Source organism: Scyliorhinus canicula, chromosome 19 (assembly GCF_902713615.1).
Source record: "Scyliorhinus canicula chromosome 19, sScyCan1.1, whole genome shotgun sequence".
Taxonomy (NCBI): Eukaryota; Metazoa; Chordata; class Chondrichthyes; order Carcharhiniformes; family Scyliorhinidae; genus Scyliorhinus; species Scyliorhinus canicula.
Window position 1 is genome coordinate 21,334,869 of NC_052164.1, and position 26,220 is coordinate 21,361,088.

Sequence of the window (26,220 nt, forward strand, 5' to 3'; positions counted from 1 at the left end):
CCCGCCTTCTCAACCTTGTTGCTTGCCTGAGGTGTGGTGATCATCAGGTTAAATCACCACCAGTCAGTTCTCCTCCTCAAAGGGGAAAGCAGCCTATGGGCATGTGGGACTATGGCAACTTTACCTTGACCTTTAGCCACGGATCCAAGTAACTCCTCAAATACCTTAGCATACGTATTCAGCAGCAGATCATTTGTAGAATGTACCAGTTGGTTTACGATGGCCCAGTTGAGTTTTATTTTCCTTAACCACCACCAACAATCAATGTTAGAAAATTACCTTGGGCAACGTGGAGAGGCAACTCTGCTTTTTGACCATTAACTTCCACATGCATCTGGATGTATCTCTTCAGCGGCACAACCTCTTGGATGTATGTCCTCAGGTCAGCGTTTGATGGTTGTACAAGTAGATGTTTTGGGTTCTGACTACATTGTCTCAGATGTGAGTGACACTGCAGAGGCTATATCCACTTCCATCTTGATAATGTTTCCATTAAGTTTTGGATAAACACAAAAGCATTGCTGAACTTCTTTAACTAATTAGCCCCCAAGCTTGAATTCTTTGAGGGACAGCTTGTCCCTTAGTGTGGTGAGTCTTTAGTTCCATCGCTTAACTGGTAAACACAACCGGTAGATTTAGCTGTTTTCCTTTGTACACTTTGGTGCTGATGAAGGTTGGTGTGACCAACATGATTTGGCGATGTGGTCTACCTTACCACTATTTTTGCTTTTATTCTCCAACATTCTCCTGCTTATTGTTCTACTTGAGTACAGTGATGACAATGTGGATTTTTCATAGGCCTGCTGCAAGCAGTCTCTATCCATCTTATGAACTTTTGTACAGACTCCAATCAGCGAATCCTCTTTTGCTGCACATTCCATGTAGCTACTTCCACAGCAGTTTTTAGAATTAGGCACATTCACTCAACTCCTCTCTCTGGCTTCTTCTCTGAAACCAGAAATCAGTCTCTCTCGAAGTGTATCATCAAGGGTTTGACCAAATTCACTGTCCTTGACAAATTTACATAGTGTTGCTATGATTTGCAAAATGCTTTCTCCTTCCTCTTGCACACAACAATGGAAGCGGAATCTTTCAGCTATCAACAGCGGATGGGGAGAGAAATGTCCTTGCAAGATTGTCATTAACTCTTTGTAGGTATTTTCTTCTGATTTAGCTGAGTGGGCTAGGCTTTGTAACAATATGAATGCTTTTTGCCCAACCAAGCTGAGAAAAGTCATAGTGTGCAGGATTTTGGTGTCGAATTTGCTACAAGATACAATTGAAACCTTTTCTCGTCAGAATTCCATGTCTCATTATCCTCGTCAAATGGGTCCATGGCGACACTTTTACCCACCATCTTTCTGATCCCAGTTCCCTGATTTGTGTTCCTTCAGGCTTTCTCCCTTCTGTCTATTTCCCAAAAGCAAGAAATCTCCAAACTCATAAGCAATCTCCAAGCCCACAAGCAAACTAGTTCTTCCCTTGCCTGGGCTATCAATTCCTAAGCAGTAATATGCAGAGTCGGCAGCTTTTTAGATTTCTGTTCCCACAGCCTGTTTACAGTGCCACATGTAAGATTACCACAGCTTCTATCAATTACAAGCAGTAAGTAAGTATGACCAAAACTTTGTTTTCTTGCTTAAAGATAGGATCTAGTTAAAAGTTGTGTCCTGATTTATTTTCGATACCCTCTTTGCACTAGTGGCTGGCGCGATCGATCAATTGACTCACTGATGCCTATCTACGATCTGAACTATTTTTACTGACTTGCCACAAACTTGTCTGATTTTCAGCCCGAGTGTCGATGATGATTTTCTTATGGCCCAAATCTCCATCAATCATTGTTTACGGCCCAAATCCTCATCGCCAGTTTCCTCTTCTGTATATATTTGTTGATAGCCGAAAAGAGAAAAAGTAGTGTTCCGCGCTTTAAGTTTATGAAAACATAATGCAGGGCTTATAAGAGATGTTGCTTCTACAGGGTAAGATGGGAACTCCCCCAAAATCTTGTGAGATGCTCTGTTGATATCACTGCATTGTACTTGACATTTCACCAGCCAATAGTATTACTTGAATAACAATCGATAATGCTGCGTGATCGCACAGATTCATGGGAAATTTTAGGTTTGGACTTCTGCAAATGTGGTTAAGTGGAAGCCTTTCTTCTTCTTCAGGGATGTGAATGTTGCTGGCAAAGCCAGAATATTTTTTGTATTCTTAATTGTCCTTGACCACTTTCTTGAACCATTGAAGTTCATCTTGTGTAGATATACCAATAGTGCTGTTAGGAATTGAGCTCCAGGTTTTTGACCTAATGACAGTGAAGTAACGTTATAGTTCCAAGTTAAATGGTATGTAGCTTTGAGGGGAACTTGCAGGTGAGTCTTTAATGTGTCTGCTGCCCTTGTCCTCTTTTGTGGTAGAAGTCATGAGTTTAAGACACTATCGAAGGAAGCTTGATGAATTGCTGCAGTGCATTTGTAGATGGTGTACATCGCTGCGACTGTGTGCAGTGGTGATTGGAGTGAATGCTTCACATGTTGATCAAGTGGGCTGCTTTGTCCTGGATGGTATTGAACTTGAGTATTGTCAGAATTGCATTCATCCAGGCAAGTGGAGACTATCCCATCACATTGCTGACTTGTGCCTTGTAGATTGTGGCCAGAGATTAGGGAGGTGGGACGTGAGTTACTGGCCGCAGACTTCTCGGCATCAGACCTGCTCTTGTCATATTATTTATGTGACTGGTCCAGTTCAATTTCTGGCCATTGATGGGGGATTAAACGATGGTCATGCTATTGAATGTCAAGGGATGATGGCTAGAAGCACTGTTGCTTCACAGAGCCAGGTCCTAGGTTTGAATCCCGGCTTGGGCCACTGTCTGTGTGGAGTCTGCACGTTCTCCCTGCGTGGGTTTCCTCCGAGTGCTCTGGTTTTCCTCCCACAAGACCAGAAAGACGTGCTTTTTAGATGAATTGGACATTCTGAATTCTCCCTCAGTGTACCCGAACATGCGCCGGAGTGCAGCGACTAGGGGATTTTCACAGTTCATTCATTGCAGTGTTAATGTAAGCCTACTTATGACACTAAAGAAAAAGATTATTCTTGTTGGAGATAGCTGTTGTCTTAGACTGTTACTTACCAGTTATCAAGCCCAAGTCCGTTTGTTGTCCCGGTCTTCCTGCATGAGGGCACGGATAGCTTCAGCATCTGACGAGACTTGAATGGTACTGAAAACTGTAATCATCAGCGTACATTCCCACTGGAGGGATGGTCATGCCTTCGAACAAGGATCTAACAAGCTAAATCTGACTTATGAATGGGATCAGTTTAAACATTCATAACCTTTTTGAATCAGGAAACATGATATGAGTAGTCAATCCTTCATGGAATCTGATGTCACTGGCAAAGCTAGTTTTTATTGCCCATCCCTGATTGCCCTGGAGAAGATGGCGGTGAGCTCCATTCTTAAATCACCACAGTCCGTATGCTGAAAGTACTCCCACGGTATCGTTAGGGAGAAAGTAACAGAATTTTAAGTCTGCAATGGCGAAAGAATAAGGATATATTTCCAAGGAAGAATGATGTGTGACTTGGAAGTGGTGCTGCCCTTGGCCTTCTATGTGGTAGAAGCCTCAAGTTTCATTTCATCAAAGGTTTATTTAAAATCAACTTCTGTCATGGCCAAGGAACAAATTGAGGTAAGTGTTACAGTCAATCATTTTTCCCAGTAAAATGCGTCAATGCAAAAAATGGAAGAGCAGACTAATGTGACATATTGACCATTCGACTTGGATCTTCATGGTATCAGGATTTGAAGTTTAAAAACCATTAGAGCTTATTCAGTGTATGGATGAAATACGACATTGGAACATTCTTAAGTCTTGTTATTTTGCATGTCAGTTTAGTTCATTGCTTTGCGTTCCGTAGCTGGTAGCCACAATGAGATCTGTTTGCCAGGTGCATGCCATGAAAATTGGGGTTTGGCAGCAGTCTTACGCGAGAACGGCAGAGTTTATTGTCAGGTTTGGGAGGAGTTGCCAGTAAAACTGGCGAGTTGCTGCAGTGACTCTTGGAGATCTTAGATGTTGCAGCCACATACCAGCTCTCGTGGGTGGGGTGCCAATCATTGGGGTTGCTTTGTCCTGGGTAGCCTTGAATTTCTTGAGTGTTGTTGAGGATGCATTCATCCTGGCAAGTGGAGGATATTCCATTATACTCCTGACATGTACCTGGCTGATGGTGGAAAGGTTTTGTGGTGTCAGGTGATGACTCGCACACCACAGAATACTGAGCCTCTAGCCTGCTCTTGTAATGATATGTTTAAGTGGTGGGCCCAGTTACGCTTGTGGACAATGATGACCCCAAGACTGTTGTTGATGGTAATGCCATAAGTACATAAAAGCTGCACGAGGTTAAATATAAAAATTATTCATGAGAAAAAATCTGTAACTGATACACTGAGAATATTAATTCCCTTGTCTTCAGTTTATTTCACAGAAGTACTCAAATGCTGAATTAACTATTATTATTTTAACAGGAGGTCCCCATAAAAAAGGACAATATTGAAACAGCCAATCTTCTCATGCTAGAAAGACTAGCTAAGGTAATGGCTCCTACTCCAGGTGGACCAAGTTGGAAGGACTATGAATCAAAAACGTAGGACATTGTTTTACATTGCTTCTCTCAATGTGCATTAAATTAGCAGAAAAATACCATTGTGTTCATTCTTTAATATTTAAGATCTTTGAGAAGTTGAATGGGTTGCTGATTTTTAAAAAAAAACATGATTTATTGCCATATCAGCTGCTGGCTGGAACAAAATGTAAAATAATAGAAAAAAATTATTTTATTTACAAATTTATTCATTCATACAGTGTAGGCATCACTGGCAAAGCTAGTATTTAGCACCAATTCCTAATTGCCCTTGAGAAGATGGTGATCAGCTTCCTTCTTAAACCACTGCAATCAGTGTGGTGGAGGTGCATCCAAAATGCTGTCGGGAAGTTCTGGGACTTTGACCCTGCAAAGGTGAAGGGCCGAAATCTGTTTCCAAGTCAGGGTGGTGTGTGACTTGCAGGGAAACCAAGAGGTAGTGGTGTCTCCTTGCATAATCCTTAATCCCTCCAGGTAGTAGAAGTCACAAGTTTGGAAGGTCCTGTCAAAAAACACCTTCGCGGATTGCTAGATATTGTAGATGGCGCAAACTACACCTCTGCTGGGCAGTGAATGTGTAGAATGTGAAGGTGGATATAGTGACAATCAAACGGACTGCTTTGTCCTGGGAGATGTTGTGCTTCTTTGTTGGAGCTGCACTCATCCAGGCAAATGGTGAGCAATCCATCACACTCCTGACTTGTGTCTCATAAGTGGTGTAAAGTATTTGGGGAGTCAGAGGGTGAGTCACTCTCTGCACTATTTATGAGGCTGATCCAGTTAAAGGTCTGGTCATTGGTGGCCCCTGGGATGTTGATATTGTGGGTACAGGACAATGATAATGTCATTAAATGTCTTGGGGAGATGGCTTAAACCTTTTGTTGAAATTGGTCATTGTCCGAAACTTGTGTCACATTTACAGGTGTGCAAACTTATGAGGGGCATAGATAGGGTGGATAGAACATAGAACATAGAACAGTACAGCACAGAACAGGCCCTTCGGCCCTCAATGTTGTGCCGAGCCATGATCAACCTACTCAAACCCACGTATCCACCCTATACCCGTAACCCAACAACCCCCCCCCCCTTAACCTTACTTTTATTAGGACACTACGGGCAATTTAGCATGGCCAATCCACCTAACCCGCACATCTTTGGACTGTGGGAGGAAACCGGAGCACCCGGAGGAAACCCACGCACACAGGGGGAGGACGTGCAGACTCCACACAGACAGTGACCCAGCCGGGAATCGAACCTGGGACCCTGGAGCTGTGAAGCATTTATGCTAACCACCATGCTACCTTGCTGCCCCTTTAGGAAGGAACGTTTCCCCTTAGCCGAGTGGTCAATATCCCAGGGGCATGGATTTAAGGTAAGAGACAGGAGGTTCAGAGAGGCTGTGAGGAAAGAGCCATTTCACCCAGAGGGTGTTGGGAATCTGGAACTTGCTGCCTGAAAAGATGGGAGAGATGGGAACGCTCTCAAAATTTAAATAAGTATTTGGATGAGCACTTGAAATGCCATTGCATACAAGGCTACCGACCAAATGCCGGAAGATGGGATTAGAGCAGGTAGGTGCTTGATGGCCAGACACGATGGGCTGAAGGGCCTCGTTCCATGCTATAAAGACTGTATTTCAGCCCAAACCAGAATAATCTCAAAATCTTGCCACATGTTGGCATGAACTGACAAATTGTGAATTTTGGTGAATGCGTTGCTGTCAACAGCATACATCCCCATTTTCCTGACCTTGTAAGAAATAGGTGTTGTTTTAGGCCATTTAACCTGTCAAGCCAGTGACGCCATTCACCAAGATTGTGGCTGATCATCTCCTTCAAGTCATTGGGTGTGAAGGAGCAGTGGTTAGAGGTTTGCAAAGCAATGAAAAGAATCCAACTACAGCTTTTTATTTTCTGATTTGTTGATTTGCCAATTTATACCGTTGACTTTCTATTACACCATCTTATAACTTACTGGACAACTTTTGCCATTTTTAAGAACCTATATAGCATCATCATACAACTGTCCTCATGTGGAGACTTTATACTCAAGGATTTTGAACAAAAATATACCCCCTTAGCCCCCTCCCCCCCACCTACCCTCAATCCTCCATGTACATAGAACATACAGTGCAGAAGGAAGCCATTCGACCCATCGAGTCTGCACCGACCCACTTAAGCTATCACTTCCACCCTATTCCCATAACACAATAATCCCTCCTAACGTTTTTGGACACTAAGGGCAATTTAGCATGGCCAATCCACCTAACAAGCATGTCTTTGGACTGTGGAAGGAAACCGCAGCACCCGGTGGAATCCCACGCAGACACGGGGAGAACGTGCAGACTCCACACAGACAGTGACCCAGCAGGGAATCGAACCTGAGACCCTGGCGCTGTGAAGCACAGTGCTATTCACTTGTGCTACCATGCTGCCCTTAGATTGTAGAAATCAATGAATGGTTTCCACCTCCAATTGAACCCTTCTACTGACCCCCGCAGAGTGAACGTGATCTTCTCCAATCGCAGGAATTCTGCCAGGTCGCCCACCCACATACCTGCCTTCAGCGGCTCCGAGTCCCGCTAAATAACAAAATCGGTATTGGGCTATCAGGGAGTCAAAGGCCAATATAAGCCTCTCTTCCCTCCCCTACACTACCGGGTCTTACGACGCATCAATTATCTCCACCTCCGGACTCTGGGCTCTCCCACCACCCAGAACCTTGAACATAACGTCCGAGAACCCCTGTCAGAATCCTCTCAACCTTGGACGCACCCAGAACATGTGGACTCGATTCGCGCACCACCCACACCTATCCCTCCACCCCCTCAAAAAACCTGCTCATCCTCCCCACCGTCATGTGGGCCCTGTGGACCACTTTAAACTGGATGAGGCTGAACCTTGCACATGGCGAAGTCTCATTCATGCTCTGCAAGGCCTCAGCCCATGTCCCAGCCCCACGTCCCCTCCCAGCTCCTCCTCCCCTTTATGCTTCATATCCTCCACCAGTGCGCCCTCCCTCTCCATCAGTTCCTTGTAGGTATCCGAAAGCTTCCCCTCCCTTATTTTGTCCCCTGACAGAAGGTTATCTTGCAGCACCGGAGGCGGCAACCCCGAGAAGGCCGGCCTCTCCCTCCTCACGAAATTCCGAACTGGCAGGTACCTAAACCCATTCCCTTTGGGCAACTCATAGAATTACTCCAACTCCTCCAGCCCCACAAATTTGCATCCTGTGAAAAGTCCCTGAAGTACTCAATCCTCACCTGCCGCTACCCCGGAAACCTTACATCCAATCTTGCCGGCATAAACCTTGGTTATCACAAATAGGCGCCACAATGACACACCCTCTAACCCCAAGTACTGACTACGCTGACCCCACACCCTCAAAGCTAACACCACCACTGGGCTAACGGAATATCTGGCCGAGGCGCCAACAATAAAGCCCTCAAGCTCATTCCTCTACTCGACGCCGCTTCCACCTGGCCACAAACCGACTTCTCCTCCATGGCCCATTTCCTCACCATCGAAATGTTTCCTCACCATCGCAATGTTGGCAGCCCAATAATAATTTATCAAATTCCGCAGTGCAATACCCCCCTCGCCCCGTTCCAAAAAGGCTCGCCGCATCCACGAGGCCTTTCTCCCCCTCCCACCCCCCACCCACACTCTGACACACACACCCCAAGATCAATCCATTGACTTTCCTGAAAAACGAATTTGGGACACGACTTCAGGACAAATATAGGGAGGTACTGAAACAAAAACAGAAACCGTGGCAGTACCGTCATTTTAGTATCTGTACCCGTCCCACCAGTGACAATGGCAAAACATCGCACCTCTTGAAATCTGCCTTCATCCCCTCAACCAATTGGGCCTAGTTCAACCGGTTCAGCTGGTCCCACCTGGATACCAAGGTATCTATAGCTCATCCCCACCTTTCCTGCCCCCCAGCATTGATCAGGAACACCTCATTCTTTTCCATGTTCAATTTATATCCCGAAAACCAACGAAATTCCCCCAAAATCTCCATAAACCCCGCAATGCAACAAAGCAGGTCCAAAATATATAACAGATCATCCAAATCATAAAACCTCCTATCAAAGGCCCCAAATACCCCATTTACCCCCTCTGGATGCATCACCACCTTACGCACCTCATCCCTCACTCTACCCATCTCCCTTGCCGCTGTCTGCTACCTTAACTGATGGGCCAGCATCCTACTCGTCTTCTCCCCATACTCGTAAATTGCCCCCTGTCCCTCCGCAACTGCCCCACTGCCTTCCCCGTAGACACTTATAGAATCCTGTAGAATCCCTACAGTGCAGAAGGAGGCCATTCGACCCATTGAGTCAGCACTGACTCATGTTCATTCGCCCATCCACCCAGCCCTATCCCCATGACCATCCCTGGATACTAATTGGCAATTTAGCATGGCCAATCCACCTAAGCTGCGCATCTTTGAACTGTGGGAGGAAACCGGAGAACCCGGAGGAAACCCACGCAGACTTGGGGAGGACGTACAAACACCACACAGACAGTGACCCAAGGCTGGAATTGAACCCTGGTCTCTGGCGTTGTGAGGCAGCAGTGCTAACCACTGTACCACCGTGCTGCCCTAACCCAAACTCCATCTGCAGCCTCTGCCTCCTTCAATAACCCCTCTTCATGCACCGCCGAGTACCTCCTACCCACCCTCAAGTCCTCATCGACCAGCTTTGCCCTCTCCTACCACTCTACCCTCTCCCTTCGTGCCCGAATTGAAATAAACTCCCCTCTAACTGCAGCCTTAAGAGCTACCCACAATGCGGTTGTGACCTCCCCCATGTCATTCACCTCCATATAACTGCGAATGGCAGCTATCACATGCTCACACACCCCCTCACCCACCAAAAGCCCCACATCTAACCTCCACCACGGCTGTTGGGCCTCCCCTGACCCACCCGCAAATCCACCCAATGCAGTGCATGGTCGGAGACCACGATTGCTGAATATCCTGAGTCAGCCACCCCCGCCAGCAGCGCTTTGTCCATTATGAAAAAGTCGATCCGGAAATACACCTGGTGCACATGGGAGAAGAATGAAAACACCACCGTCGCCCTTGGCAGCTCCCCCATCTACGGCCCCCTCCTCTGCACCCTGTGCGCCCAATTTACCTCGAGGGGCCAATCAAAGGCCCCCTCCCCCATCAACTGCTCCAGCATCCTTGCCACGTACCTGGCGCCCTCCGTTCCCTCAATGCCCTCGGGCATCCTGACTATCCTCAAATACTAGAGCGATTCTCCAGGTCATCAACTTCTCTCTCAGCCTCTTCTAGCTATCCACCACCATTCCCAACTCCACCGCCAGTGCGGCCATCCACTCCTCATGCTCCCCCAGCGCCTTCACCACCTTCTGAATCGTCTGAGCCTCCAACCTCTGCTCCACTTTCTCAATCGCTGCCCTGGGTGGCTCCACCACCTTAGCCAAGTCTTCCTTGGCCTCCTTCCTCTGCTGCTGGAACTTGTTGCGGAGGAAGAGCTGGCAAAGGTGGTGGAGCCACTCAGGGCAGCGACCGTCCCCTTGCCCGTCCGCCATCTTCTCCTGTGACGCACCACAAAAACCCTCCTGCTCCAGCTGCTCTCTCTTTCTCGTGGCGCTTGCCATCCTCTGATCCATGCACCAGACTCGCCACTGGAGCATTACCTTCCCTGGGCACTCACACACCTTTCACCCTCAAAAAAAAACATACGAACGGAGAAGGACCAACAAAATCCACCTTGAGCGGGAGCCACCAAATGTGTGACCACTCACTCCATGGCCGCCTCCGGAAGTTTTAGAATTTTTTTTAAAAAGCTGTTTTTATGTTTCTTTGGAAGGAAGGAAGAAAACCATCTCCGACATTATCCTGCCATGAACCGGAGTCAAAATATTTGTTTTTCCCAGAGGGCTCCTTGAAAAAAATATTGACCAGCTTAATTTTGTCTATGGCTATTTCAGGGGTTACCTTTTGGTTTTTGGGAGCAACTTTCTCATTTTCATAAAAGGTTCTACCTTAATTCCTTGGTATTTTCTCAAATTTGGATTCTAAATACGCCAATTTATAATAATAAACTGACATCCGATTAATCTCAAATTCCAACTATTTGACACAATCAAACAGAAATCAGACAGACATTAGGAGCAGTTTATGGAAGGTGGTAACGTACCAAATGCATTTCTTGTATTGCTGCTCACGGTAATAATACCCACCGCATCTCTTGAGACCCTAGTGTGGCTGATACAGCTTTATATAATTCGTTAATGATTGGATCAAGCAAAGGCATTCAATAGGATGCTGCAGAATATGGAATTTGGGAAATGAAATATGCAGTCGCAAACGGGATAAATCCATTCGTTATCCCATTGACTGTGCAATCTTCACAACATTAGCAGTTCTTCCAGGAGGAGCTTAACCCATGTTTGAGTTTCTTCACCCGCTTTCTAATTCTAGCGGGCATTACAATTATTATTCTCTCATGGAATGTGGGCACTTATTGCCCAACCCTAATTTCCCTTGAAATCAGTGGCTACAATGATGCCCATGCAGCAACCAATGGTGTGATCAAGCGGTGCTTTGGCCTACTGAAAATGCAGTTCAGGTGCCTGGACTGCTCTGGAGGGGGCCCTCCAGTATGATGCTGACAGGGTCACCCGCATCATGGCTGTCTGCTGTGTCCTCCACAATATCACGCAGCAGAGGGGCGATTTGCTGGAGGAGGAGGATGAAACCCCAGGCCTCGTCCGACGAGGAGGATGCAGGGGAGGGGGTGGATGGGCAGGACATGGGGCGTGGGCAGGCACGGGAGGCCGCACGATATGTGAGCCAGGGCCAACACGCATGGGACGTTCTGATCACCTCCAGATTCACAACTGAGAGTGTGGGGGACTGGCCAGGGGCACGGACACCGCATCCCACCCCCATAACCCCCTCTCATCTAGGCCACCCCCTTCCTGCATCCCCCAACGTGATACATACCTGCTGCACTACAGGGTCCGGGAACTGGGTTTGCAATAACACCTGGTCTGGCCCATCGGATGGAGGATGATGACAGCTCACTCTGCGATGAGCTCTGCTGCTTCACATGATATGACAACATCTGACTCCTGCCCACGATAGCACTTTCCAATGTCCACCTGGGTGATACCTGCATGCAAGCTGGCCATTCCATCACATTGTACCATCGGATCCCTGACGGTGGTGGGGACGGTCGGGCGGACGGTGGGGAGCTCAGGTCACTCCCCACTGTCTGCCCATTTGCCACACCATCCCCCGCACCACCTCTCTGGCCAGCCCAGACCAGCCCACCCCTCACACCCAAATGACAGAGCACCGAGGCAAGTTGTAACAGTGTTAACAGGTGTTTATCGTACAGAAATATTGAAAGATGTGTGCCGTAATGCCTATGACTAAACTGTGCCCTGCACCCATGCCACCTTAACTGGTGCCTAACTTTCTGGTCTTGTGGGCCCTCAGGCTGGCTCTATGTGGATTCCCAGATAATGTGTCAGGAGTGGAGGCAGACCACTGTGATTCCCGCTTTGTGTCCTGGGTCCCCGTTGCAGGTGTCTTCTGGAGTGATCGGGCCTGGATGCATAAAGAGACACCCTATGTTCTACCCCTCCATACTATTCCCTTCCATAATCCCGAGCTTCTGAAACAATGACTAATGCAAATAACAGAGGGGACATACAACACCCCTGCCTGGTCCCCTAGTGCAGAGCAATGTACCCCGAATTTATATTGTTAGTGCGGACACGTGCTCTCGGTTCCTTATATAATAGCCGTACCCACTCCATGAATCTCGGCCCGATCCCAAACCTCCCATGAACTGCAATCAAATACCCCCATTGTACACAATCAATGCCTTTTCTGGGTCCAGCGCAACCACCACCTCTGCCTCCTTTCCCTCAGCCGGCATCATGATTACATTTAATAACCTCCTAATATTTGAGAATAGCTGCCTCCCCTTCATAAACCCTGTCTGGTCCTCCCCTATCACCTTTGGGAGGCACCCCTCCAACCTAGCTGCCAGTGCCTTCGCCAATATCTTTGCATCAACATTCAATAGCGATATAGGCCTGTACGACCCGCACTCCATCGGTTCTTATCTTTCTTTAACAACCAGGATATTTAGGCTTGCCCGAATGTTTGTGGTAGCACCCCCTTCCCTATCGCCGCCTCAAACATCCTCCCCATTAGCGGCGCCAATTTATCCTTCCTTTTCTTGTAATACTCCACTGGGAACCCATCTGGCCCTGCCACCATCCCTGATTGCATCCTCTCAATTGCCTCCTTTACCTCCTGTTCCCCCTGTTCCCTTACCAAACTCTCCAGTGTGACCCTATCTTCCTCCTCCAACCTCGGATACTCCAATCAGTCCAGGGACCCCCGCATCCTCTGATCCTCCCCCCGGCGGTTCTGACTTATATAAATTTTCATAAAACTCCTTAAATACCTTATTAATCTGGTCCGGGTCAACACAAATTTCCACGTCCTATCCCGCACCTGGACAATTTTCCTACCTGCCCCCTCCCTCCGAACTTGGCTTGCCAACATGTGCCCCTCGTCATACTCCTAAATCGCTCCGCTCACCCGCCTCAGTTGGCACACTGCCTTCCCCGTGGACAACCAATCAAAGCTAACCTGTAGCTCCCTCCTTCTGTCCAAAAGTGCTGGATCTGCATCCGCTGTGCACCTCCTATCCACTTCTAACTCTATCAGCCTTTGACGCTCTTCCCTCTCCTCTATTCACCTTGGCCTTAAACGATATCACCTTCCCCGTCATTACCACTTTCAGAGCCTCCAACACCACCACCTGCGATACTTCTCCCATACAGTTAAAGCCCATGTACTCTTCAAAATCACACTCCTGATCCCCCAGCAACTCCACATCCATTCTCCATCCCGTTCTCTGCACTATCCCCTTCCCCAGGACCATGCCCACTCAATGAGGCGCGTGATCCAAAATTGCTATTGCCGAATACTCTGATCCCCTAACCCCAACCAACAGCACCTTCCCTACTCCAAAAATATCTATCCTCGAATAAACCTTGTGGACCGAAGAGAAAAATAAATACTTCCGCACCCTCAGATGAGTCCCCTGTAGCATAACCACATTGGCCTTTAAGCTTTTTAGGTGCGCAAACACCCTCGACCACTTCACTGCCTCCCCCCAAACCCTCATGCTTCACATAACTAACCTGACCGGGGCTGTCTCACCCCCCCCCCCCCACCCCTCTCGCCCCTCCTATCTGCCATCATCATAACTCCCAGCCCGTCCCATTGTTGCCAGCAAACCCCTGCCTCCCCTTTCCCAGAATCCCCCCATCCACTTTCTCTTGAAAACACCTCACCCAGAATCGGTCCCCTCCCCCCACTTTTCACACATCGGCCCATAGAAACCTGTTCACCGGGTTCCAATGGCTGCAGCCCCTCCCCCCACCACACCTCTGTTCACTAGCCAACTTGACCTTGCTAGTGTGGAGGCCACTGCCCAGGCCCCACTCCCCTCCAATTCCGTTCCCCCACCCAGTCCCAGGAAAACAAAGAAACCCCCTTCAAACAAACAAACCCAGTGCAAACACGCAAACCCCAGAAAACCGTCATTTAAAAATCCCAACTCCTACTTTATCCAAATAGGCAACTTCACCCCATTTAACACCTATAACAAAATGAAATAAAAAATAAAACTATATACAATCTTCTATGCCCCCTACCCTCTGTCCACGACCAGTCCTCAGTCCCATTTCCCACAGTCCTTCTGCCTTCACAAATGCCTCTGCTGCTTTCACCGTCTTGAAATAAAAGTTTTTGGAGTTGTAGGTCACCTTCAACTTAGATGGGTACACTACGCGTAATCGCACAGTGCGGTTATACAGTGCTGTCTTCACTCGGCCAAAGGTCTCCCGCCTCCTTGCCAACTCCATGGTTAAGACCTGGTAAATACACATACCAGCTCCAGCCCAGTGCACTGCTTTGCCCAACTCGGGACCTTCTTCACATGGTATTTGTGGAAAAAATATTCACCGCTCTTGGCGGCTCATATGGCTTTGGTTTGGGCCTCAACGATCAGTGAGCCCGATGCAGGTCATACCGGGAGGGATCATCCTCCACCCCCAACATCTTGGCAAAATACTCAGTTGGCCTCGGGCCCTCCACCCCTTTGGGCATGCCCACGATCCTCACATTGTGCCACCTAGATGCGTTTTGCAGGGTCCTCCAACTTGACTCAGAGACCTTTGTTGGCCTTGACCACCCTCTGCAGCCCCTCACCCATTGAGGTGAGCTCATCACTGTGTTGCGACAAGGCCTCCTCCACTCCCTTCAATTTCTCACCCTGCTCCCGCACCTCAGCCGATGTCCTTGACACCGCCACCTTCACCTGGGCAATTGCCTCCTCCACCAGCACCTTCAGTGCCGCCATCATATCCTTCCACATGACCTCCATGTGATCTGCAAAGTGTTTCTCGAATTCCAAAGCCATCACCCCGGTCATCTTTTGTGCCGTGAGCAGTGCGGCCCCATCCAGCGACCCAGCCTCCACTGAGCTGACCCTTTTGCTCACTCATGAACCTTCAATTGCTCCCTTCTTAACGGTGGCTTTCGTTTGGATTTTAGACATCCCCCTCCTTCCTTAGGTCTTCCTGCACTTATTTGTCGAAAAATTGCCCCTGGGACTGGGCATTAAATTCATAAAACCAAGCCTCGAGCAGGAGCCACCCAACGTGTGACTTCCTCCTACATGCCACCACCGGAAGACATTATCTCAGGAATTGTAGCCTTTGCGAGTTTTATATCCCCCAGTTAAATATTTGAGACTATCAATATCGGTGTATTCATATGCCCGAATCTCTGGTGTGGAATAACAAGTGACGGGTAATTGTTAGCCTTGTCGTATGTTATTTCCATTCATGTCACACATTAGAATGTAAGCTTCCAGTTAAGACACATGGAAACTACCTAAATTTGGATGTTGTGTCAAAAACATATAAAACTCTGTTTCTTTCTCCACAGATGCTGCCCGGCCTGCTGAGTGTTCCTAGTGTTTTCTGTTTTTATTTCATATTTGTTTAAATGTTGAGTGAAAACCTGCATCATAAATGTTATCTTAATACACCAAAGAAACTGACAAAAGACAAAGTGATTAGGAAGGCAAATGGAACGCTGGCATTTATTGCAAGAGGAATGGGATATAAAAGTACGGAAGCTTTATTACAGCTGTGTAGGGCCTCGGTGAGACCGCATCTGGGGTGCTGTGTGCAGTTCTGGTCTCCTTATTTAAAAAAAGATTGAATTGCTTTGCAAGCGGTTCAGAGAAGGTTCACTGGACTCCTTCTGGGACATCCATTCATTTCTTATGAAGATAGGTTTGAACAGATTAGGCCTTAGGGGCAGCACGGTAGCATGGTGGTTAGCATAAATGCTTCACAGCTCCAGGGTCCCAGGTTCGATTCCCGGCTGGGTCACTGTCTGTGCGGAGTCTGCACGTCCTCCCCGTGTGTGTGTGGGTTTCCTCCGGGTGCTCCGGTTTCCTCCCACAGTCCAAAGATGTGCGGGTTAGGTGGATTGGCCATACTAAATTGCCCGTAGTGTCCTAAAAAGTAAGGTTAAGGGAGGGGTTGTTGGGTTACGGATATAGGGTGGATACCTGGGTTTGAGTAGGGTGATCATTGCTCGGCACAACATCGAGGGCCGAAGGGCCTGTTCTGTGCTGTACTGTTCTATGTTCTATGTTCTTACCCATTGGGGTTTCGAAGAATGAGAAGTCATCTTATTGAAACGTACAAGATCCGATAGGGTGGATACAGGAGAATGTTTCCTCGTGGTGGTGGTGGTGGGGGGGGGAAACTAAAACTAGGGCTATAGTGTAAAAATAATGGCCCTCCCTTTTAAAGCTCAATGAAGGCAAAGCTTTACTCGCGAAGAATTGTAGGGGTGCGGAATTCTCTTCACAGAAAGTAGAGGCAATGGGTCATTGCATTTATTCAAGGCATAGTTAGACAGACTTTTGTTAGGCAAAGGAATCAAGGTTAAAAGGAAGACAGGAATGTAGAGCTGAAACCACGAGCAGATCAGCCTTGATCTTATTGAACGGTGGAACAAATGCCCCATTTCTGCTTCTATGTTCCCATTTGCGCAAAAGCATGTCATCAGACATTGGACTGCAACATTATTGTGCAACATTACTGTGCAACATTACTGTTGCACCGGACTCACTTTGGCAGGGATATCAATTGTGCTATTTGTGCATGAACACAAACAGCAAAAACACCAACCCATGCTTTTCATGCCATTTATTAATCAGATTAACTACATTGATATAATTCCACAATGTTAGAAGACGTGCAGTTAAGACTTTTAAGAGCTATACATATTGCTTTGAAAGTTGAAAAGTGACTTTTAATCGATTGTCATGACTTAAATTGTATTAAGATGTTTATTGCAACATATTACATGAAAATGATCACAAATAAGCTATTTCCAGAACCAAAGCTTCCCTTTATTATACACTTAATGGTGCATTCTTCATAAACATGTGGTGTAACGTCTTCATTTTTAAAAAAAGCTGCATGTTGATCAGGAATGCACAGCCGACAGGGCTGTACTTCCATAGCGTCGTCACTGAGCTGTGTTATTTAACCACGTAACTCATTTCCTTTAGTTATGGAATGAATCAACGATCAACGGAATTTCCTAGTATTCCAATGGACAGGGGTGGAATGAAACAGAAGAAACAGAAATATAGCACAAGTGACCAGAATGATAACTGGAAGGTAGGATCCACCTTTCAGCTTCTTGCATGAAGTTCATGCATTTTGACCCCCCTCTTCTTCACTGGAACTTGTAACCGGATGTAATTCCTTAAGCAGCTGAAACCCTTTAGCTGTTGTGTGTGAGCCTAAGTGCTGTGTGTCACGGTCCATTAAAACATGGCTGTACCACAACTCTGAGCATACTAGAGCTAAGCCTTATCCTGTCTTTACCGAATGTACAGTTTATAATAGTGACTGTTCAACAACAATTGGGAGTGAAAGCCATGGTGAGTGTCGAAGGTTTTTTATGTTGGTGAGGAACTAAATAATCAATTGAACATTAGTTTGAAACATAAACTCAGTTCTTCTCTGGTGCCATCTGCAAAGCGAACTTGCTATTCCCAGGTATTGGTCTTCCTGTACTAATCATGTCAAATATTCTTTTCCAGGACATCAACCAAAAACTCCCTCCTGTCTCCTCACACCGTAAGAAAAATGAAAATTGAAAGGTCAACATTAAGGATTTGATAAGAAGCTGGAGTGATAGTACAGTAACATCTACTATTTGAAGTGCACTTTTCACATACTGTGTTGGTCATTGTGCTCTGTTTCTAAGCGGGGTAAATAAACTGCAATTAATAAAACTGTTCACTATTGTGATTTAAGCCGTCTTTGATTTTATTAATGGCACTGGACACGATAAAACAACTTTTTCTTTTCCACTTTTAATTTGGGGAGGGGCCAACTTAACGGTTATACAAAAGCAAAATACTGGAAATCTGAAACAAAACCCGAAGATGCTGGAAATATTCAATATGTCAGGCAGCATCTGAGGGTAAAGAAACAGTGAAAAGTTAGAAACATAGATGTCATGCAACTGAATGAGGAGGTGGTGGGAAGGGGGGAGGGGGGGAGAATATAAAAAGAACAAAAAGGAAGGCCTGTGATAGAGTGGAAGACGGTGAGATTAAATGACAAGAGCTGGTGGTGAAGGGCCAAAGGGAGTGCTAAATGGGACAAATAAATAAAGAAAGGATGTGTCTAGGGGTGGCGTGAGTGGCAAAATGATGCACAGCAACCATCCCAAAGCAGAAACGAGGGGAAAAACAAGACTGCAATCGATACCAGCAAAGAAAAGGAAACCAGAAATGGGATCAGATATTCTGATCTGAAATTGCTGAATTTGGTGTCAAATTTGGAAGGCTATAGAGTGCCTAACTGAAGATGAGATGATGATCCTCAAGCTTGTTTTCAGCTTAATTGGAACACTACTGGAGGGTGAGTGGTCAGCATGAGTGCATGGTGGAGAAATAAAATGGCAGGCAAATGGACACTCGGGGTTATGCTTGCAACCTGAATGGAGGTGTCCCATAAAGTACACGAATAACACGTCAAAAAAGCTCAACAACGTATTTATACGGCACCTTCAGTGTCGATAAGCATCCCAAGGCATTTCACATGAATATAGTATGACGCTGGGGCAAAGAAGGAGCTATTAGTGCAAGTGACTTGATAAAAGATTTCATAGAATTTACAGTGCAGAAGGAGGCCATTTGGCCCATCGAGTCTGCACTGGCTCCTGGAAAGAGCGCCCGACCCAAGGTTAACACCTCCACCCTATCCCCATAACCCAGTAACCCCACACAACACTAAGTGCAATTTTTGACGCTAAGGGCAATTTATCATGGCCAATCCACCTAACCTGCACATCTTTGGACTGTGGGAGGAAACCGGAGCACCCGGAGGAAACCCACGCAGACACAGGGAGGATGTGCAGACTCCGCACAGACAGTGACCCAAGCTGGAATCAAACCTGGGACCCTGGAGCTGTGAAGCGATTGTGCTATCCACAATGCTACCGTGCTGCCTTAAATTTGGTGTCAAATTTGGAAGGCTATAGAGTGCCTAACTGAGGATGAGATGATGTTCCTCAAGCTTGTTTTCAGCTTAATTGGAACACTACTGGAGGGTGAGTGGTCAGCATGAGTGCATGGTGGAGAAATAAAATGGCAGGCGAATGGACACTCGGAGTTATGCTTGCAGCCTGAATGGAGGTGTCCCATAAAGTACACGAATAACACGTCAAAAAAGCTCAACAACGTATTTATATGGCACCTTCAGTGTCAATAAGCATCCCAAGGCATTTCACATGAATATAGTATGACACTGGGGCAAAGAAGGAGCTATTAGTGCAAGTGACTTGATAAAAGAGAAACTAAATAAAGTGAGGCAGGGAGATAGAGAAGTTTAGGAAGGTAATTTGACTTTGTGAGTGTCACAAACCACACTGATGTTATCAGTGAGGGTATTCCAACTTGGATCACAGGTTTGTGGGGGTGTATAGTTTTGGTTTTGGAATAGTGTGAGGGGTCACGTGCAACCCCAGTGAGAATAAGCAGGCCAGTCAACATGTATTAATCATTAAATACTATTAAAGTGAAGAAAAGGCAAATGCACACGAACAGGACTAGTCTTACTCTAAGAAGATTAGGTATATGATTACATGCCATTTATGCAGAATGTACCCCTTCTTCCAAAATATATGTATGATCCCTGAACTCCTTGCGAATTCTTTGTTTCCCAAAACAACATTCAAATTAAATAAATCTATAAGTTAAAAACCAGCATATAGTTACCACACAATACAGGGAGCATACTCCAGTCTGGAAATCATCTTGATTTATATCAATGATTCAGAGGTAGGTGGGTGTTGAGGTCAAAATCTCTAAATTTGCAGATGATACTCAGCTGGGACAATAGTGAATTGTGAGGATGACGCTGAGCGGCGTCAGAGAGACCAACAAGTTTGCCAAATGGGCAGATATCTGGCAGATGAATTTCAATGCAGAGAAATGTGAGGTAATGCATTTTGGTACAATAAACATGGGGAGAGAATATAGGCTCAATGGTACAACTTTGAGGGGAGTACAGGAGCAGAGGGACCTTGGGGTTCAAGTGCATAATTCTTTTAAGGTGGCCAGGCAAGGTGAAACAGTTGTTAAGAAGATCTTATGGGATATTTGGGTTAAAAGTAGAGGCATAGAGTATAAGGAAGTGATGCTATACCTCTATAAATCATTGGTCAGACCATATTTGGAGTATTGTGTCCAGTTCGGAGCACCTTTCAAGGAAAGATCTTAAAGTGCAGAGAAGATTTATGAGAACAATGCCAGGAATGAGGAATTTTAGATACAAGGAAAAATTCGAGAAATGTGGCTTGTTTTCCTTGGAGCGGAGAAGATTAAGAGGTCGCCTTATTGAGGTGTTCAAAATGATGAACAATTTTGACAGGGTAAAGAAGGATATTCTGTTTCCACTAGTTGATAAGTCAGTGGCTAGGGGGTCACAATTTCAAGGTATCAGCAAGAGAGCGAGGAGTGAGATGAGGAGAAACTGCTTTACTCAGAGAGTTGTTGGGATTTGGAATGTGCTGCCTGGGAGAGTGGTGGAGGTGGATTCCATAAGAGGTGACAAAAGAGGGGCAGCACGGTGGCATAGTGGTTAGCATTGCTGTCTACGGCGCTGAGGATCCGGGTTCGAATCCCGGCCCTGGGTCACTGTCTGTGTGGAGTTTGCACATTCTCCCCGTGTCTGCGTGGGTTTCACCCCCACAACCCAAAGATGTGCAGGATAGGTAGATTGGCCCTCTAAATTGCCACTTAATTAGAAAAAATAATTGGGTACCCTAAATTAAAAAATAAAAAAGGTGACAAAAGAGAACTGGATATATTTTTGAAAGTGATGAATTTAGAGGGCTATGGATATGGGGCTGGGGAATGGGGCTAGCTAGGTTGCTCTTTCGGGAGCCAGTGCAGACACGATGGGCCGTGACCACCTTTGCTGTTAAATTCTGTGATTCTAGACATCTATAACTCATTGATGTCCCAATCGTCCAGATAAACTGTTTCTACGAATAGGGGATTCACACCTGATCCTATCTGCTAATCTCGTTATTGGGAAAGATGCATTCCGTCCTGCCTTTTGTAGGCTGGCTATTGTTGCTCGGCAGATTTCTACCTGTTACTTGGCATATTGCATCCGATGTCATGTGGAATTTGTGTCACCACAGGAATAAGCAATTCCATTACGAAGACGATATGCTATTAGTTGCTCAGCTCATGGTCAAAAAGGTTGTAAAAAGTCTACTTCAGCATGAGATGATGGAATTATTAGCTAGCGAATGGAATGCATGATGGTAGCTAAAGGGAATGACTTTGGCCTTCCCAGTGCATAATTGGTGGAAATTTTGGATAAGCAATGGAGGGGAGGGAGTGGGGGGCTGGTGATTGAGAGGCGGTGGTACGTTAGAGTTAGGGATTGTCAGTGCATATGGGGAAAGTCGCTGCGCCTGAGGCAGTTTCAATATCAGCTAGCATGACCAAGAAGGGAAGTTGGGTGGTCAGCAGTTCAGTGGGAGTAGAGACAAGCGAGCAAGAGGCCAGTCTCTTGAAAAGGATCAGCTCAAAGGAGGTCGGAAGAAAGATTAGAGACAGTAGAGAAATATTCACACCCAGTGCTATGAATCGGAGCAGGTGGGAGCCTGAGGCGGAATTACAAAGAAACACATCATGCCAGGCGTGGGACCCTGCGCCAGCCGGTGTCTGGGGGCACCAATCAAAGTCTGATGTCGCTCTGGGGGGCAGACGAGGGAGGGGTCAGAGGAGGGCAGGCCAGCCAGCATCAGCGAGGTGCCAGATGAAAGGCAGGAGCCAAGGTGAGCCAGCCGGTCAGCAGCTGTTGAGCAGCGAGGGGAGCAGGCAAGAGACAACTTGGCACCATTCAGCTTCTGATATACTGAAGTGACAACCAATGTGAAGGAGACACTTACCAATCTTTACCATCTATTGCAAAGACATATGTGGCTGCTAGCCATGTCTACATACAAGAGATTGGGAAGCCTTTCTAAATATAAGAACGAGATCGTACCAGTTCTATAAGACGTGCAGCATTTAATTTCTGAGCTACCCTCCAATTCAGATAAGCTACCTTGTATTCTGTGCCATTTTACCATATAAATATGGAGGGAATTCAACTATTTTAAATTGAAAATATATACATTTATCAATATGTCCAGCTTGCAACGCATCTGTGTCATGAAGTGACCAAGCCAAATAAGAAAGGGCTTACATTTTATTATGCCCTCCGAATATCCCAAACTACCTCTCAAGCAATTATTTTGAAGTAACTCTCAGGTAAGTGAATGTTGGCAGCTAACTTAATTGTTCTCTATTATTTCACAAAAAAAACGTGAATAACATAAAAGATCTGATAAGTTTTTCTGCTGGTGTTGGACAACCCATTCTTTGAATACCCAGCGGAAACATCTACATGCATTGCAATTGAGGGGCATAACCTCCAATAGTGCGGCCGTTTCTTCAGGACTGTCCTGTTATATCAGCCTCGGTTACTTATATCCTAGAATGAAGCCTGATGCACAATATTGTGTCAGAGTGTGAGTGATTGAAACATTCCTGAGATAAAAATGATTGTGCTATATTGTAATATCAAAATTGATTTCATTTGGCTAAAAGTGAATGATAATGACACTTGTATGCTGTGCGTTATCAACACAGCTAGGCACTGAAATGCAAACAGTTTAACTAAATATGTCATAATTGTGTCACAAACATATTTATGATGCCTCAATTTCATAGTCAAGTCAACTGTCAATAACATATATATTTGGTTTAACAAGTAAAATGGATATACACTTTGGACAGCAAGCAGTGAGGGTGAGTATTTTTCCATTTGAAATAAGCAAGTCTAGTTACTTTGTCATAACTTCCTTACTTTGTATAGATTGGATCTTTGAATAAGACCATATCAGTTACAGATGTGCTCAACATTCTTCTGGCAGGGGTATATTTAAGGAGTGATTTTCTTAGCTGGCTAGTCTGTTGCCCATTTTCAGATCAGCTCTTGTTTCCCTGTCAGTTTTTTTTTTCTTGTTCTCCTCTCCATGTGTTGAATACCTGAAGAAGAAGATGTATATCATCTTCATCCTTTAGTACCTCATCCCAAGTGGATAATCATCATGTCTGGTTGAGCAAAACTATTTGACAACAAAATGTATGATACACAAAATTTATCTTCTCACAACAGCAGACCACGTTCTCACCTAACATGTGCAGTTCCAGTGAAAATCACTGACTTGCATTCTAAGGTAGGAGCCCTGCCTGGTTTATTCCTCCGTAGAACTCAGGATAAATGTTACTATTCCTACTATTATCCCAATGATTTTATTTCATTCCCCTCACAGTATGGGTGCTATAATTGGCTTCAGTGCCAGCTGGCAAAGAAGGGATAAGACGGCTAAAGGGATCCGGTCACAACTGGGATCCTGCAGAGATCAGTCTGAGGGCTGTTGTTATTTTATCATCTTTATCAATGATCTAGGTTAAGTCATTGTGGGAACTGGTTGAAAGCTTGTAGCTGACCCAAAGATGTGTGCGACTTTAAGGGCCTGAAATTCGAAAAATCGAATGGAGGCAGATCCAGATTCAATGGGGGAATGGACCTCCATCTGTCAGATATCATCACTTGGGTTGAGGGAAGTCCAAGCATGTGTGTGCTCAAGGATGCCTGAGCAGGAGAGAAACCTGGCAGTTACGTTATTCTAGGTATTGAAGGTTTCATACCTTTCAACCAATGTCCAAAGCTTTTGCACTGGAGTGGCCAACTCCCATTGACAAAACAGATTCATCCAAGGAGATGGCACAGTGGGATACACTTAGTAGTGGATGTGGGTACCATGAATATTCACTCCAGGAGGGGGTCTAGGCATAACCAAAAATGAGATGTCAACCTGATGATGCTACAACACAGAACAATATGCATGCTAAACAGCATGCGTTAGACAGATAAGCAATCCCACAACTCACGGATCAAACAGAAACTCTGCAGTTCTATAGCACCCAGTTGTGAATGGTCGTGGACAATTAAACAGCTAAGAGGAGGAAGAGACACCACAGTCAATTTCAGCCTCAATGATGGGACAAGTGAGTGCCAAAGGCAAGGCTCAAGGGTTTTCAAACATCTTCAATCAGAAGTGCAGACTAGATAATGAATCTCAACCTCCTCTTAAGGTCCCCAGCATCACAGATGCCAGTCTTTAGTCAATTCAATTTACTCCATTTGATACCATGAAAAAGCTGAAGGCTTTGGATGCAGAAATGACTATGGACCCTGATAACATCCCAGTAGTATATGGCTTCAGAACTAGCTGCACCCTTAACCAAGCAGCTACGACACTGGCCCGGTATGTCCTGTCCATGTAAAGGACAAATCCAATCTGACCAATTACTACCCTAACTACTCTTAATCTTTAACATAGTGATAGATGGTTTCATTGACAATGTTATCATCTGGTACTTACATGCCAACAACCTGCTCACTAAAGCTCAGTTTGTGTCCTGTCAGGAGCACTCAGTTGACTTCATTACAGCCTTAGTTCTAACATGGACTAAAGTGCTGAAGTGTAGAGGGGAGATGCGGGCAATCACTCTTGACATCAAGGCAGCGTTTGATCAAGCGTGGCATCAAGGAGATCTAGTAAAATTGAAGGCACTAGAGATCATTCCATTGGCAGGAGATGTACAGAGGAAAATTATTGTGATTGTTATAAGCCCATCATCCCAGCCAGCCCAGGATGTAACTAGCAGCTGTTCATGGTGATGTACTGGACCCAGCCATCTTCAGCTGCTTCAGCGATGACCTTCTCTCCGTCAACTGAGAGCCAGTTATTTGCACTGTTGACTCAGTCAGAATATTGTGCTTACAAATCTCAGAGGCTTCAACACAAACATCTGGAACAACATTCCAGTATAAAGGAGTGTTGCGCCATCATGTTATCTTCGTTAAAGATAAAATGTTAGATTGAGGCCTCTTCTGCTCGTACAAGTGGATAGAAATGATCCTATGGCTCTATTCATGAAAGACGCACAGAGCGTGGATCTGTGTGGGGAACGCAGTAATAAATAGAGCTGGAGTCAAGGGCCCTGAACATGCTGAATGTGGCAGTGCATATTCAATAAAAAAACTAAAATCAAGAGTGGCATCGCAGGATAATAGGTGGTGAATATTGTTGCTATCTTTATTTCACTACATGAGTTCATGGATTCAATTGAGGAATTTAATAATTCCTTATAGGAGTTTTGAGTTTGATAAGTTTTAAATTTAATATGTTTATTTCGGCTTAAAATCTAATTAAGTCTTACATTTTATTTAAATTAACCTCCTTGTAAAAAATGTGATGTGCGCACAAAGGAAGCAGCTGAATGGTGAGTAGCTGGTGAACATTTATATATTTAAGATGTAAGCTTATTTCTGGTAAATCAGTTAATAATTTAATAAATAGAGGCATAGGAGGATAATACCGTCCTGCTCAGTGCACATCCTGTTCCACGTGGGAACTCTAGAAAACCTAGCTTGTCTGAGACAACTACATATGCAGGAATGTATAGCTAGAAAAGCTTGAGCTCTGGGTTTTGAGGCTGCAGCCGGCACCACTGTGAGACTGAGAACTATGCAGATAGCATGTTTCTGGATTTGGGTCACCCGGCAGCTTAAGGGTGTTCAAGGGGGAGAGGGAGGAGCCAGAAAAATCAATGATATTCAGACAGGTAATGTTAGGGTCCCCGAGGTAATTTTATTCTCAGATCAGTATTTAGTTTGGGAAAGTGGTGAAGGCGATTGTTCCTCTAGGTAGCCAGAACCAAGTCCAAAGCATTGGACTGGCACAGTTGTACATGGTACAAGATCAGGGAAGCAATGGTGATAAGGGCTTCTATAGTTT

At 45.6% G+C, this 26,220-nt stretch overlaps 1 protein-coding gene across 6 annotated transcripts in view; it reads left to right on the top strand.

Moving 5' to 3' along the window:
• LOC119954127 overlaps window positions 1-18,091 on the top strand; it is a 93,456-nt gene extending 75,365 nt beyond the window's left edge. For 5 of the 6 annotated variants that reach the window (XM_038779048.1, XM_038779050.1, XM_038779053.1 and 2 more), the window contains 3 exons: window positions 4,541-4,659; window positions 17,336-17,447; window positions 17,876-18,091. In XM_038779048.1, coding sequence (XP_038634976.1) covers window positions 4,541-4,659; window positions 17,336-17,447; window positions 17,876-17,932 — 288 coding nt within the window. In that variant the 3' untranslated portion in view covers window positions 17,933-18,091. The remainder of the gene's footprint in view (window positions 1-4,540; window positions 4,660-17,335; window positions 17,448-17,875) is intronic. The other variant, XR_005458173.1, reaches the window with a different exon arrangement.
• Window positions 18,092-26,220: the final 8,129 nt, after the last annotated feature.